We start from the raw sequence: 16889 nt of genomic DNA on the forward strand, positions 1-16889 counted from the left end.
TATTCCATTGATAGATTTGGTGAGTCTACAATCTTCTCCCCCGAGTGAAGGTGGAGCACAGCTTGGTTAATTAAGAGTACCTGTCACTATCTGGTGTATTGGGTTATGCACTATATTCACAGTCACTATAAGGCGCCGGCCTTTTATATGATCGAATTGATTGTTAGGGGATTTATTTCACTTGTTGAAGGGGCAGCTTTCACTCAACATTTTACTTTATTTGTATTTGGTTGGTGCCACCTTTAACATAATGTCACAGTAAGGAAATGGTGTGGGAACAGCCGCCTTAAATGGAACGTAACGCTCTCAATCATCAATTACTATTTGTAAACCTTATGCTGCTAATATTAGTAAATATTATATTTACTTGTTTTTAACTTTTTTTTTATACTTCTTCAGTTACTTCCTGTTTTCCATGCCTAGGTAAATAATGTCATATATCCCAGAAGACTTCAGGAGGGGAGGAGGGGTCTTTCGCAGCTAAGCACACCCTCCTGCCTGCATGCCTAAAATGAGGGCAGATGGATTCTAGATTCCAGGAAGTAAATTTCGTCTGCTCTTACTTAAAGCGGAGTTCCACCCAAAAGTTGAACTACCGATGTAATTACTCCTCGCCCCCTGACATGCCACAATTGGCACGTCATTTTTTTTGGGGGGGTACCTGGTTTTCAGAGGGACTTCCAGTCCCACTTTCTCCTTCTGTCTTCTGGCCACCTAGGCGACTCCTCCTCTCCCCCTAGGCGACCCCTCCCTGCAATCTTCTGGGACACATCACAGGACCCAAAAGATTGCCTGCCCACTGACAGAGCGCTGCGCGACTCAGGCATGCTCAGTGTGCGCCCGGCTGTGAAGCCACAAGCTGTCACAGCCAGGTGCCCACACTTACAATGCTGGCGCCACGGAGTGGCGAGGGAGAGCAGCGAGGCATCAGGCCGCATCGCTAGACCCTGGGACAGGTGAGGGTCTGTTTATTAAAAGTCAGCAGCTACACTTTTTGTAGCTGCTGACTTTTAATAAACTTAACAACCAGTGGAACTCCTCTTTAAGATAGCCAGAAATGCTAGGGGTGCTTTTCACAGTGGTTTCTCTGCAAAATAAAGCTTGGATGGATGGAGGAGTTTGCTCTGAATAATAAAAATGAATTAAATAGTACTTTTGGTTTGTGCTGCTCAGATGCTGTGTAGTTCCGCTTTAACAATGAAAACCTAACGCAGTTTACTTACAGTTTTTCCTGCAAAGCTCACTTCTACAAAGGGGTCTACCAGGTTCTTCTTGTTACTATCCACCCCGAACATCTGCTTGACGGTATCAAGGACGGCGTCATCCACTGAGACACAAGAGAGAGACGGGTTACCAATGGCCATGGAGAAAGAACCACCCGCCATTTCCACATTCTCGCTATCTCTTACTCTGTGGCAGATCCTCTGCACGGAAGACCCGAAGAGTCAGATGAGCCCCACGAAGAGAAACCCCGGCCGGCCGCAACAAGTTCCCTTCTATATCTTCCTTGTCTTCTACCGTTTCCTTCTTCTCCACCTGCAGGAATAAGAAGTCCCATTACTTTACAGAGAATAGAACTAATACAGCCCCGTCCTAATATTCCTTCTGTGCAGGTATCGTAAAAAAAAAATATATATATATATATATATTTTTTTTTTTTTTTTTTTAAGGCACTGAATGCAATGGGAACATTATTAATGCTCTGCTTGAGCTCCAGCTGATGTTATGCACATATGGTCAAATATCAATGAACCCGGGCCTTGGCAGGACGGCTGAGGGGGATTCCCAGTTGTCTTTGCCTTGTAACAACACACAGCCCTATGTATATAGATCATTAATGCCTGGTCAGGATGAATACATTACTCACCGGACAATCATCCCCAGGGCCCAGCACAAACAGGCTGACCTTCAGATAACCTTTTGCCCCGGCAGAAAAGTCCTCTGGGTCGGAAAGCAATAGCCACTTTTTCAGGAAAGCGTGTCCTGCAATACAATAGACAGGTTATATGACCTGGGCATCAAATATGTGGCCCAAGAATTCAAATGTGATATCGCCATTGGTTTTTTGGGCCTCAAGGTGGTTAGAAAGGGAATTCCTCATGCAGGACTCTATAGAGCCATATATTTAAGGTTCTAAGAACTATGACATCATTGATTTAAGGTTAACTTCCTGTCATGTATATAATACTAACTGGACTTTACTTTGATATTAGCCTAGACCTAGACCAAGGGTAGGCAACCTTGGCACTCCAGCTATGCCGAAACTACAAATTCCATTACTTTCCTTCTCTTGGGAGTCATGCCAGTGGCATTCTGTCTTGCACTGCCTCTTGGAGCTTGTAGTTACACAAGAGATGGAGTGCAGAGGTTTCCTACCCCTTGCCTAGATCAGTGTTTCTCAACCTTTTTTGGTCGCGCCACCCTTTAAAAGTAAAAATCTTGAGGCACCCAAATTTAAAAAGTAAAAAACATAAATGGGAAACCTGAGCCTGAAATCACGCACACAGTCACCTTAATGAAATTAACTTCACATAAGAAGCCCCTCTTAACATCAGAGGTCTCCCCATCTCATCAATGCTTATCCCATCATATTAGAGGTCCCCCATCAAATCAATGTCCCCTATCACATCAGAAGCCCCTCTTCACATCAGAGTCACCCCATTACATCAGAAATCCCTTACCACATCAAAGCCTTCCTCAAAATCAGATGGTCCTCCATCACATCAGAGGTTCCCCCCATCACATCAGAGGTCCCCCATCACATCAGAGGTTCCCCCCATCACATCAGAGGTTCCCCCCATCACATCAGAGGTCCATCCATCACATCAGAGGTCCCCCATCACATCAGAGGTCCCCTTCATGTCAGAGATCCGCCATCATGTCCGGTTCCCCTAGTCACACAGGCCCCCTTATCACAGAGCTCCCCCAGCACACAGTCCCCTTTTCATATTAGATATTCTTGATCACATCAGAGGTCCCCTATCACATCAGAAGCCCCCCATACTTTACAGTCCCCCCAACAAATCAGATGTTCTCCATCACATCAGAGGTCCCTCACCACATAAAAACCATCCTTCAAATCAGATGGTCCTCCATCACTTCAGAGCCTTCCTTTTACATCAGAGGTCCTCCATCACATCAGAGGTTCCCCATTGCTGTACATCAGATGTGCTCCATCACATCAGAGGTCCCCCTTCACATCAGTATCCCCCTTCACATCAGTATCCCCCTTCACCTCAGAATCCCCCTTCACATCAGAGATTCGCCAACATGTCAGCATGCCCCCAATCATACAGTCCCCCCCCCCCCCCCCTCATCACAGAGCTCCCCCAGCACTCAGTCCCCTTTATATATAAGATATCCCCCATCACATCAGAGATCCCCCATCACATCAGATGTGTTCCATCACAACAGAACCCCCCCCCCCTTCACATCAGACTCCCCCTTTACGTCAGAGATCTGCCATCATGTCAGAGTTCCCCCAGTCACACAGGCCCCCTCATCACAGAGCCCTGCCCAAGCACACAGTCCCCTCTTTATATCAGATATTCTTCATCACATCAGAGGTCCTTAATCACATCAGACTCCCCCTTCACACCAGAGGTCCACCATCACATCAGAGCCCCCACCCATCATTAATAAACTGTGTGACAGTACCTCACCTATTGACATCATCCCCACAAAACTACTGAAAGAATGCTCCGACATCGTGGCTCCAACCATAACCCACCTCATAAACCGATCATTCCACGAAGGGATTGTTCCCAGCATCCTCAAACAAGGCATCGTCAAACCTCTACTCAAGAAACCAAACTTGGACCCTCAGGATCCAAACAACCGTAGGCCAATTACAAGCATCAACACCATTTCTAAGATCATGGAGAAAGCTGTAGTACATCAGCTACAACTTCACCTGGATACTCACAAACTCCTGGACCCGCTGCAATCAGGCTTCCGCCCGGGTCATGGAACAGAAACAGCTCTCCTCAAGATTTGGGATGACGCCCTTGAAGCGGCAGATGACGGAGAGCCGTGTCTCCTCGTACTGCTAGACCTAAGTGCAGCGTTTGATACAGTAGATCACAATACTCTACTCGTCCGCCTCACAGAAGTAGCCGGAGTCCAAGACATAGATCTCCATTGGTTCGCGTCCTTCCTAGGAAATCGGTCACAGACAGTGAAACTAGGAAAATTCCTCTCCGAAACTCGGGCAGTCACCTGCGGAGTCCCTCAAGGCTCTCCGTTGTCACCCGTTCTCTTCAACATTTACATTCGCCCACTCCTTCAAATCATCAGATGCTCAGATCTCTGCTTCCACTCTTACGCTGACGACACGCAACTTTATTTCCGGATCAATGGAAAAAAAGATCACCAACAACAACTTGAAAACTGCCTCAAATCAATAGAGGACTGGATGACCACTAACTCCCTCCAGCTGAACGAATCAAAGACAGAGCTTCTTATCTTACACCCAAATCATAAGCCCGCAACCAAAACCTCCTGGTCTCCACCAACCGTCTTTGGGCAGACTATCTCCCCAAAGACCAAAGCCAAGAGTCTCGGGGTTATTTTAGACGCACAAATGTCAATGGATGCGCAAATAGGATCTGTAGTCAGTGGATCTCACCATCTGCTGCGCATGCTTCGCAGACTCGTCCCTTTTATCCCAAAGAATGACAAAGCAGTGGTAGTTGGAACAATCATTAATTCACGACTGGACTACGCAAACTCGCTTTACATAGGATTACCACAATATCAACTTGCGCGATTACAACTGATCCAAAACACAGCGGCAAGGCTGATAACAGGAAAAAAACCCTGGGAATCCATCTCTCCTTCACTGAGGAGCTTACATTGGCTAACTGTAAAAAATCGGATCACGTTCAAGACCCTTTGCCTCACCCACAAATGCGTGCATAGAGAAGCTCCGCAATACCTAATGGAGAAAATAAATCATTACACACCAAACCGCAGTCTTCGATCAGCCAACAAAAACCTCCTCCTCGTGCCCAAAGCCCGGTATAAATCCAAGGGGGATCGGAGATTCGCTGTCCAAGGGCCTCGGCTATGGAATGCTCTACCAATCAACATCCGCCTAGAAGAAAATCACCTGGCTTTTAGGAAAAAACTCAAGACCTTCCTCTTTTAGCAGATGATCAAAGCTCGCCACAGCGCCTAGAGGCGATTCAGTTCGCATTGTGCGCTATATAAGTATTTCATTCATTCATTCATTCATGTCAGATTTTGTCCAGTCACACAGGCCTCCCCATGAGCCCCCCAAGCACACAGTCCCCTCTTCACATCAAAGTCCTACCTTTTGGCTCCAGCTGTGAAGCAAAGAGTGGGAGGTGGGAGATGCCCAGAGGAAGATGACTTCCTCCCTCTCCAGAATGCTGGCGGCAGCCCTAGATCAGAGGCGTGTACTGCCATGGTGCAAGCAAGCTGGTCGCTCATGACACTGATCCAGGGCAAACTGGCTCCCATGCCCAGGTGCCACCTGAGTTCTTTGGGCAGCACCCTGGTAGAGAAACACTGGCCTAGATAATTGATCTGTAGTCCTGTACAATAATTTTTTTGTTGCAAAATTTCAGCCATTGGGAATTTTAGATCTTTCTCCCTACGCCCTGTCCTGGTGATATTGTAAGCTGAGAAAATTTTCCGGAGTCTAGTAATGATGCATGTATAATGATGTACAGTATATAGATTACAGTAAAACCTTGGTTTGAGAGCATTTTGCAAGACAACCAAATTTTATAATAAATTTTGACTTGATATACAAGTGATGTCTTGATATACAAGTAGCGTCACGTCACAACTGGAGTATAAAAGAGAAGAGAGGAGCCTCCAAGTGTAGCAATATGGTTACATTTAATGAAGGTACAACATTTAGCAGCATACTGCTACACTTAGAGGCACCCCTCTTCTCTTTTATACTCTGGAGCTCCTGCTGGATTTTGCTTCTCATCCCCTTGTGGAGGCTTCCATTTGTGGATGGACATTTTATGGTTACACAACTGATAACATTGCTATCATCTTTTTATATGGACTATAGACTGAAGGACCTGTGAATAAATGGTTGTGGAACAAATCATTTGAGTTTTTATTATTTTTTATGGGGAAATTTGCTTTGATATACAAATGCTTTGGATTACAAGCATTTTTCTGAAACGAATTATGCTCGCAATCGAAGGTTTTACTGTATATAAAATATGAAATAATATACGTATATGATGCTGTATAATGATATTGATAAATATATCTTATGTAACCTATACAAAGCAATATAAGACTGTGAGCTGTTGAACAGTCCCTGCTCATACCAATTGATTTCATTCAAACTTTTAATTGAGCCTGATGCTCCCGATTGGTTGCCTATAAGATTCACCACCAAGTCAACTAACAGTGCTGTTCCTCTAAACACAGGCAGAGGGCACCCTTGTTACATTATTTTCTATCTGCACAGTAGGCACTTCATTAGGCACCTCTGTCTGTTAGCGGGTAGGTCCTCCTTTACCATCAGAGATGGCCTTCTGCACAACACTACTGTAAAGTGATGTTGTTTGATAAGTTTGGCTTTCCTCCTTCAACCTCTCCAATTAAAGAGGACCTTCACCCATGAAAAGCACTTCTTCTTCTCTGACTCCTCCCCCCTCCCCTCTTAAGTAAAAATCTGCAATTGTCAAATAAACTTAGCATACCCCACTGTATGCAGTGCGATAACAAAATTAATAAAGTTCTCAAAAATTATTGTTTAAAGCTGCAATAATTAAATAAAATAAAAAAATACATATATATATATATATATATACACACACATATACAGTAAATAAATGAACGGTGCTAATTTATATATTTCCCCAAAAATAAGACCTAGCGTGATTGTTGGTGATGGCTGCAATATAAGCCCTACCCCCCAAATAAGCCCTAGTTAAAGTCTTTGTAGGTCTTATTTTCAGGGTAGGGCTTATTTTCGGGGGGTAAACAGGGTAAGGCTTATTTGGGCGGTAGGGCTTATATTGCAGCCATCACCGACAATCACGCTAGGTCTTATTTTCAGGGAAACAGGGTATATATTCCATGAAGGAGAACACAAAACCAGCTAAAAGAGTCCCGAGAGATGTAGACCTACAAAGAGAGGTCCCCCTGAGGGCCAATCAGAGTGGGAGATAGGCAGCCTCCAGATCCCGAATGACAAGCACGTCACACCACCTCAGTGAAAACAGATAGGGGCTTACCAGAAGGAAACCACAGCTAAAATATAGTGGTCAAAAACACTTGTATCACTCCAGGATGATATAATTTCCCCACAGCTAGCATTCCAGGCATCAAAAACCAGAGCAGTTGGTCTCCCAAGCCACTACGAAAAACCCCAATGCCCATACACGTGGATCAGGGTACTGTTCAAGCATCACTTCACAATATAAGGAAGAAAAAAAACAAAAAAAACTCCCCATAGTGAAGATCAGCGATTAAAAATATAAATGTACTAAGCAATGTACAAAAGTAGCACCTCTAACATGAAAAAAAAACATCCACCAGACAGAAACAATGAAGGCCGCAATCAGTTGCGCATGTGGTGGCTGGCAAGTGTCATAGCTCTTCCCTACGCGTTTCATCACATATGACGCCATCAGGAGCAGGATGACGTATTCTGTGTGATATCTGGGCACAGTCTCTATAGGACATGGCAGAGACTTGCAGATTGTCTGCACATGCTCTAGGAGAAAGGTTGGGGTGAAGCTCATGGGTCGGGGGCTCAGCCTGTTAAGGTGGATATGCATTACAACAATTAACTCCTCTTATTTGCTCTTTTTTGGTCCATTATATGTACCATTGAAATCTTTTTGGATTATCTGTTTCATAAGTATAAAAAAACTAATAATTTGTTGATAGCTTTTTAAATATTTGCCTGTGCAGACTGTTATGAGTCAGCATTGTTGCAGGGCCTCTCCATGAACTACTGAAAACCTCCAATCTATTTTATGGCAGTAGGGTTATGTTCTGTAGTCCTAACACGCTTTCTGTCCTAGGGTGAAAATGCTGCTTCTTCAAACATACAGAATAGTGAGCATCATCCTCATAGGTCAGGTATAGGGAAGAGCTTGGGTAGGCCAAACCTGGAAGGCACCTGTCATTGCTGGGCCAATGAGCTATGAGTGGGGGATTACCCGCCCACAGCGTCACATACATAAAGGGGACGGAAATGCTGGTGACATCATTCCTCTGATATGACCACATGGCTATATTAGGTAAATTTCATTAACAATATAAGGTCAATAATGGACGGCACAGTGGTTCGAATCCCAACCACAACACTACCTGCCTGGAGTTTGCATGTTCTCTCTGTGCCTGCGTGGGTTTCCTCCGGGTACTCCAGTTTCCTTCCACACTCCAAAGAAATGCTGGTTGGTTAAAGCGGGAGTCCGCCGTTTTTTTTTTTTTAAAAGCCAGCAGCTACAAATACAGCAGCTGCTGACTTTTAAAATAAGGACACTTACCCGCCCAGCGCGCCCGCGATGTCGGCACCCGAAGCCGATCTCTCGATCGTCTCTCGGGTGCTGCCGCCGCCATCTTGGGTATGGGAATCAGGAAGTGGAGTCTTTCGGCTTCATTTCCCGGTTCCCTACTGCGCATGCGCGAGTCGCGCTGCACAATAAGGATGGACCCGCTGCCTCTGGGATCTGTGTGTTTCCCAGCAGGCAGCGGGGGACTTTCGGAAAGGGACGTAGATCTACGCCCCTTTCCGCAGAGAGCTATCCCGGAAGTGGGTGCAGATACCTGTACTGTACAGGTACCTGCACCCCCCTCCCCCCTGAAAGGTGCCAATTGTGGCGCCGGAGGGGGGGAGGATTCCAATGAGCGGAAGGTCCACTTTAGGGTGGACCTCCGCTTTAATTGGCTTCTGTCCAAAATTGGCCCTAGTATATGAATGTGAGTTGGGGACCTTGGATTGTGGGCTCATTGACGGTAGAGACCAATGTGAGTGTGCGATGTATGTGTGGAGCATTGCATAAAATTGTCTGTGCTATATGGGTACCTTAAATAAAATAATAATATAATAGATGAGCATCTTAAAGCGGTTGTATACCCGCTGATGTTTTTTTTTTTTTTTGCTCACGTGCAAAGGAAAAGGCATAATGAGCTAGTATGCACCGCATACTAGCTCATTATGAAATACTTACCTTAGAACGAGGCACCGAAATCTGGCCCGATCCACACCGAGGCAGCTGACATGTTCCCTCGCCGTTTCTTCCGGGTATCGCTGTTCCGGCGCTGTGAGTGGCTGGAGCTGCAATATCATCACTCCCGCGCATGCGCACAGGAGATTTCTTCCCGGCAGGTTCCGGCGTCTGCCAGGCTTTCAGCCGAGAATCCCCTTGTGCGCATGCATTGTGCATTGCGAGGGGAATATCTCCTAAACCGTACAGGTTTAGGAGATATTTTTTTTACCTACAGGTAAGCCTTATTATAGGCTTTCATGTAGGTAAAAGTCCCAAAATTTACTATACAACCGCTTTAATGAGACACAATGTACAGGGATAGGGACAATTGTAGACACGCACCCACACTCACTTAGGTTGAACTAGATGGTCTGGTGTCTTTATTCAACCTTACTAACTATGTAATTATGTTACGAGCATCTCTAACCTTTGGTGTACATAAAGCTGCCGGCCAGGGAATTCCCTGCATTGGCAACAACCTTCAGACAAAACCCCGGTTTGGACCAAACCCAAGCTCCTTTTAATCAGGAAGTGTATTATTGGAAGGATCATCAGGTGAAAATAAAGTAAAATTAATGTGCTATTTACTTGGGCAACTATGTGGCAGATGAGGTTTATTGTTGATAAATGTAAAGTTTCGCACTTGGGGGTAAGAATATGCATGCATCATACATACTAGGTGGAGTACAACTGGGGGAATCCATGGTGGAGAAGGATCTGGGTGTTCTGGTAGATCATAAGCTCAGTCATAGCATTCAATGCCAAGCTGCGGTTTCCAAAGCCAGCAAAGTCCTTTATTGTATTAGGAAAGGTATGGACTCCAGAGAGAGAGATATCATTTTGCCCCCCCTGTACAAATCATTAGTAAAACCTCATCTGGAATATGCAGTTCAGTTTTTAGCACCAGTTCTCAAAAAGGATATCGGGGAACTGGAGAAAGTGCAGAGAAGGGCAACCAAACTGGTAAGAGGCATGGAGGAACTCAGCTATGAGAAAAGATTAGAGGAACTGAATTTATTCTCTCTTTGAGAAGAGGAGATAAGGGGGGTATATGATCACCATGTACAAATATATAAGGGGTCCATATAGTGAACTCGGTGTCGTTATTCACTTTCAGGTCATTACAGAGGACAAGGGTGCATTCTTTACATCTGTATGAAAAGAGATTTAATCTCCAAACGCAGAAAGTGTTCTTTACAGTAAGAGCTGTGGAAATATGGAATAGACTCCCTCCAGAGGTGGTTCTGGTCAGCTCAGTACATTGCTTTAAAAAAGAACTGGATACATTCCTAAATGTACAAATAACTAGATACTAATTTTTAGAGGTAACAATGCCAGGGGAAGTTGATCCAGGGAATATCCAACTGTCTCCTGGGGGATCAGTAAATATTTTTTCCCCCCATTGGAACAAATTAGATAATTTTTGGGGGGCTTTTGCTTTCCTTTGGATCAACTGTGGGTAAAGGATGGATATTTTCTTTTTTTTTTATCAATTAATTGAGCTAGATGGACTTGTGTCTTTTTTTTCAACATAACTATGTGACTATGTAAAAATGGCTTTATTTTCACCTAGTGATTCTCTTGGTAATACACTTCCTGCAGGGCCATCATTAATATTGTTTGGACCCTGGGCAAACATTTTCTTGGGCCCCCTCTCTCTTTACCGAATCAGATCAGGCAGCGATTGCGATTGGTTGCCAGAGGTTACAGTGTAGCATTACAGCTCACTGACTGGCTGCTAGAGGTTACAGCACACATTATGGCACACTGATTATTTTCTAGAGGTTACAGCACATGACTTCTGCTTGTTGATTGGTTGCAAGAGATTACTGTACATCAATAATACTCACTGATTGATTGTTAGAGGTTACTGGACATCTATATCACTCACTAATTGGTTGCTAGAGGTTACTGATAATTATTATTCCTCACTTATTGGTTCCTAGAGGTTACTGCATATCCTTACCGCTCAATGGTTGGTTTCAAGAGGTTAGTGCACAGCATTACTGCTCACTGATTTAAAAAATCCCCACCATTTAATGGGGGATTTTACGCCACCCACTAATATAAACAAGAGGGATTTCTACAGTGACACCAATGTAATAAGATCATTTACACCAATTACCAGTGTAAGGGGCAATATACAATGACCTCCATGTAAGGGGGAATTTACACTGACAACCATTGTCGAGGAGATTTGTACTGACCACCAATGTAAGGTGACCTTTCTACACCAACCAGGAATATTAGGGGGATTTACACTGACCACCAGTGTAAGGGCAATTATGCACTTACCACCAATGTAAAGGGAAATGTACATTGATCACCAATGTTTTATGAAGAATTTACACTGACAACCAATGTAATGGGGGATTTTACATCAACAGCCAATAAAGGGGGATTTCTACACTGGCCACCAATGTAAGTGGGATTTACACTCATCACCAATTTAAAGGGGGTTTCTACATGGACCACCAATGTAAGGGAGTATTCGAAACTGACCACAAATGCAAATTTTGATTTTTTTAACGATTAGCAATATAAAGAGGTGTTTCTAACACTGGCCACCAATGTAATGGGGATTTATACTGACCACTAATAGGAGCATTCACAGTTACCACCAATGCAAGGAGGGATTTACACTGACCACCACTAGGGGGTCCTTCACACTGGCTACTAGTGTGAATGAAAGGATTGTACACCAAGCCCCAATGTAATGAGAAGATTTTCACTGACCACCAATGTAACTGAGACATTTAGCCTGCGTTCACATTTGTGTGTCACACATTCACATGCACCAAAATTTAGGGTGCTGTGGCACCAGGTTCTTTTGAAGAAGGGCTCCACCTCCAATTTGCTTATCTTTGTAGAACAGGCTGATGTTAGGCTTAATGACTATATTTGTAGGCAGGACTTTCAAGCATGCTCCTTTTACCTCCCCAGTGGGCAGCATTCAGCAGAAGTGATGGTAGATAGCACGTCAGGGGGACATGATATACATATGAATGCTGCCTCTATTTACATATCAATGTCACGGTCCGTAACTATTTACGTATTAATGCTGCCGCTATTTACACATTAAATGCCGGTTATTTACATGTAAACACAGGGTCTGTAGGTGAGTCATCTGTATATGGCAATAGAGCAGAGCTGGGCAGCAGCAAAAGAACTTTACACTGAGATTTCGTGACACGGCACAGGACTAAAACTTCAAGGGATACGGGAATTTAAACTGGGATAGTTGCCAAGTACGAGGCAGCTGCTTTGGACCCCACAACAATGATGGGGCCCAGGGCAGCTGCCCCTTTTGCCCTGCCTTACAAATGGTCTTGACTTCCTGTCCTAGGGTGACAACACTCCTTTACTGTACTATAATGTATCTACTATATTAAGGAGAAGCGTTGTCACCCTAGGTTGGTCCCCTAATCTGGAATACAAACATTACCCCCACCTTTTCTCCTTGGATCTGGGTTAGGGTCGGAGGTGTTCTGTAGTTCTAACCATTTTTGCCCCTCTGTTTTCTCTTTTTATTTTGTGCTCTGTTTACTTGTATTGTAGTTTTGTATGTAAAATAAATAATAAAATAATCAGAAAGCCTTTGACTTATTCTGAACTCTCTGTATCCCCCATCCTTTGACTATAAATCTTGAAGCAGAAAACCAAACCTTCTGCATATCTTCTATAATAGAGGCTCCACTGGCTAACCACACAATAAGCAGGATGGATATTTCATCTATCAAAAATAAATCTCATCCTGAGTAGGGGAGAAATCAATATTAGCAACTTGTGCTTGTGGCTTCTCCTGTCAGAATCTCAGATTATCTATCTGTTCAGTCTGGTGACCGGATTCAGTTAGAGTGCTCTTATACCGGACCAGTGAGGAGTACAGGCTCAGGGGAACTCTACATGTTTTTAAAGGGGTCTATTTATAAAAAATATAAAATTAATTCTATGCAAATGTGTCAATCATGTGCACTGCTGTAATGAATCTTCGCTGTAATTTCACTGTAATTTGCCTAACACTTCTTTTCTAGGATCATCAGCACCATCTAGTGGTAATAATACTGTATTTTCCTGTTTGAGGTATTTCAGGAAAATAATGCATTATGGCCACTAGATGGAGCTGACAAATTTAGGAAGTAAATTTATTAAGCAAATTATGGCAAAGACTAGTAATGGCCATGCAAATGATTGACATATTCGCACAGTAAAGTGTCTGTCTAAATTATTTTACAAATTTAACCACAAACCTCCCTCTCTCCCTCTATAGCATTTCCCAAAATTATTATTATTTTTTATCTTCCATATTGGCACCAGGAAAATGAAAAATTGTATCAAATACTTACTGTAGCTTTCCTTTCCTGGTGCCAATCCATGGCGGCATACTACCACTGTAATTTCCACCATGTGACCTCTAAGTGGACATTGTCATTTAGAAAGAAACAATCAGCAGATATCTACAGAACACAAGTACACATGCAATGGCTACCATCATCCTCAGTGACCAGGTGCCTAAATATAATTGATTGCACTTTTCTATACCCCTGACAATGTTTATTGCTGTTTTGTCCTGTCTAGGATATCCAAATACCTGGGCATAAAAAATGGTACTTACTTGGCTCTCCATAAATCATTCCAACATCCATCTGTATGGAGAGAAGAGACCATGCTTTAAAATATTACCACAAAAAACCTGCCCAAATGCCAGCCACTTGTCCAATAGGAGTGCCTTGCTGGTGACTAAGTAACTTCCATTTGAACAAGAGGCCAGCAGGTTGCCAGTCTGCATAACAAAGACAAAATAATCTCAGATGGGGCACTAAAGGGAATTCTGGACAAGGGAAGTCATATCAACCTCCTCGTGGTTCCTGCTCTAACTGCTGATCTTACAGATCAGGTTCACTTTAAAGAGGAAATTAAAGTGGCTGTAAACCCACGAACAAAAAGAACGAAAAAAAAAAACCTGCAAGACAAAGGCATAATGAGCTAGTATGCATAGCATACTAGCTCATTATGTATTACTTACCTTAGATTGAAGCCCCGGCAGCGGTTCTCGCTCACCGCTCCGGCCGGCATCATCGCTCCCGGGTATCGTGGGCTCCGGCTTTGTGATTGGCCAGAGCCGCGATTACGTCATTCCCCCACATGCACATGGGAGCCACCAGTGACAGCACAATCTAACTGAAGCAACAGCATGTACTGCCATTGCTTCAGTGCGCATGTGCCAATGATGCTGGCACGTGCAGACACAGGGGATATCTACTAAACCGTGCAGGTTTAGGAGATATCCAGTGTAGCTACAGGTAAGCCTTATTATAGGCTTACCTGTAGCAAAAAGTGGTTGTAAAGGGTTTACAACCACTTTAACTCTGGAAGCTGTGCCCAATAAGTGGCCACTAAATGGCAAAAAGCTAGTCACCATTATTGGCTGTGATCTTCTTGCAGCTGATCTTTCACCGCTACTGAATGATCATGCCTTGTTCTGCACTGTGCCTCTGTGTGGAGGCAGCCATGTTGGTGGAGGCAGGACTTTGCTTCCTCATACCTCTAGTGAGGAGAACAGTGAGCAGCACAGTAATGACAATTCTCAATCTCACTCCATATCTCTTGAGGCTCCCATCAGAGGCAGCTGTGCCTTAGATCTCACACTGCAGCTATACAGCTATGAGGATGTAGTCAGAGAAAGTGCCTAGGCACACTCACATACTGGGAAGTACTGTTATTCAGGAAGAATTCCAGATAAATGGTACATTTGTTCAGAATACTGCTTGAGCACAATTAACCTTTTAAAATCTAGCAAATCTTTACATTTTGAATTTATGTGCACCCTAAATCACATGTAGATACAAACTTACCCGAAATTCTCCAATAACGGAGTCTGTCCTGAGGGAGCGGGAGTCTAGCACCTGAATACAGAGAATGTGAACAAGGTGAGCACAATGCAATACTGCAGATTACTGACAAAACATCAGCCACACCATTTTGGTATATACTTAAAAATTTTTTATGAAACTGCTCAGTGCATTAGGTTTACCACTTTGTGCAAGTACAGCAACGTCATCTGTGATACGAAAAAAAGAGAAAAGAACTTATGCGCAAACCTAGGCTGGCTCTAATGACTAATAAGTTAAGCTGCCAACATAAAAAAAGTGTTTCCACACAAAATATCAAATATAAAAATGAACATGTGGTGCTGACTCAAAAAATGTATAATAGTAATATATGTGTAACACTAAAATAGATAGCACTAACAAAATTGTGCTAAAAACGAAATGCTAACTCAAGTGCAAACAATCTTCAGCATAATAAGCAGTAACGATCATACATTTTGCATAAAGATCTAATAAACCTAATAATAATAATAAGATCTAATAATCCCACAGCAGGGACGGACTGACCATTCGGCCACTAGGTCACTGCCCGAGGGCCTCCGGGCGACTAGGGGACCCCATCAGGGTTGCCAGCCCCAGTAAAACCAGGGACAGTGTATAAAAATCTGTGTTTTTTTTCCATCTGTCTCTGAAATGTCCCTTACCGACATCCTTTTGGTCTAAAAATCCTGAGATTATAGCTGCCCCACCCCTCCAGTACCTTCTCAGCCAATAGAAACGTCTGTGTATACTGTGTGTACATGTATGTGTATACTGTGTGATTGTATACTGTGTGGCCCCATAATCTCTGATTGCCTGGGGGCCCCATAATCTCCTATTGCCCGGGGGCCCTATGAGTTGTCAGTCTGACCCTGTCCCACAGATATCCACAGCACTACCGGTACCAGGGTAAATTCCAGGCTCATCAGATGTAATAAAGTCATGCAACAAAGAGAAGGGGCTCCATAGTGTAATAGTACAATCCCATTTATTATAAAACATGTAGTAACTTATGCCGCGTACACACGATCGGAATTCCGGCCAGCAAAAGACAGATGAGAGCTTTTCATCAGGAAATGCGACCGTGTGCATGCTCCATCAGAATTTAGCTGGCCGAATTCCCACCAGCAAAATAGGATATTTTGGATAGCATGTTCTCAATTTTCCCGACGGAAAAACTTTCTATCAGAAATTCAGATCGTATGTATGCAATTCAGACGCACAGAAACTCACACATGCTCAGATTCAACTACGAGACAGAAGCTATTGGCTACTGGGTATTGAACTTCCCTTTTCTAGTCACGTCGTACGTGTTGTACGTCACCGCGTTATAAATGATTGGAATTTGATGTGACCGTGTGTAGGCAAGACAGCTTGAGCCGAATTCCGTCGGAATTCAGTCGGGAAAACCATCAGAGCTTTTTCCGACGAAAATTCCGATCATGTGTTTTATAGTCCCGTCGTACGTAGTGTACAAAACCGCGTTCTTGGTGGTCAGAATTTGGTGTGACCGTGTGTAGGCAAGACAGCTTGAGCAGAATTCCGTTGGAATTCCGTCGGGAAAACCGTCAGACCCTTTTCTAACCATAATTCCGATCGCGTGTACGTGGCATTACAGTTTAAAAATCGTAGGTACAGCTCTGTAGGGTACTTCTGGTCTTGGCTGCAACCGGCATTGACGACACCTGGCACCTCCCTGATGAAGTCACATGTTCAGTGACGCAACACGTCAGTGAGGAGCCAGGTGTCGTCACTTCCGGTCACGGCCCAAATTTATTACATCTGATGAGCCTGGAAT

General features: G+C 43.8%; 1 protein-coding gene across 7 annotated transcripts in view; it reads right to left on the reverse strand.

Annotated features, from left to right (window-relative positions):
* Nucleotides 1–16889, reverse strand: part of DYSF (dysferlin) — a 378584-nt gene that overhangs the window by 158343 nt on the left and 203352 nt on the right. For all 7 annotated transcript variants that reach the window (XM_077478068.1, XM_077478062.1, XM_077478063.1 and 4 more), the window contains exons 9-13: nucleotides 15077–15127; nucleotides 13837–13867; nucleotides 1868–1983; nucleotides 1410–1536; nucleotides 1224–1327 (exon numbers count right to left, since the gene is read on the reverse strand). In XM_077478068.1, the coding sequence (XP_077334194.1) occupies nucleotides 1224–1327; nucleotides 1410–1536; nucleotides 1868–1983; nucleotides 13837–13867; nucleotides 15077–15127 (429 nt within the window). The remainder of the gene's footprint in view (nucleotides 1–1223; nucleotides 1328–1409; nucleotides 1537–1867; nucleotides 1984–13836; nucleotides 13868–15076; nucleotides 15128–16889) is intronic.

This window comes from Lithobates pipiens, unplaced genomic scaffold (genome assembly GCF_037356315.1).
Source record: "Lithobates pipiens isolate NorthernLeopardFrog02 unplaced genomic scaffold, aLitPip1_a1.2 Scaffold_13, whole genome shotgun sequence".
Classification (NCBI taxonomy): domain Eukaryota; kingdom Metazoa; phylum Chordata; class Amphibia; order Anura; family Ranidae; genus Lithobates; species Lithobates pipiens.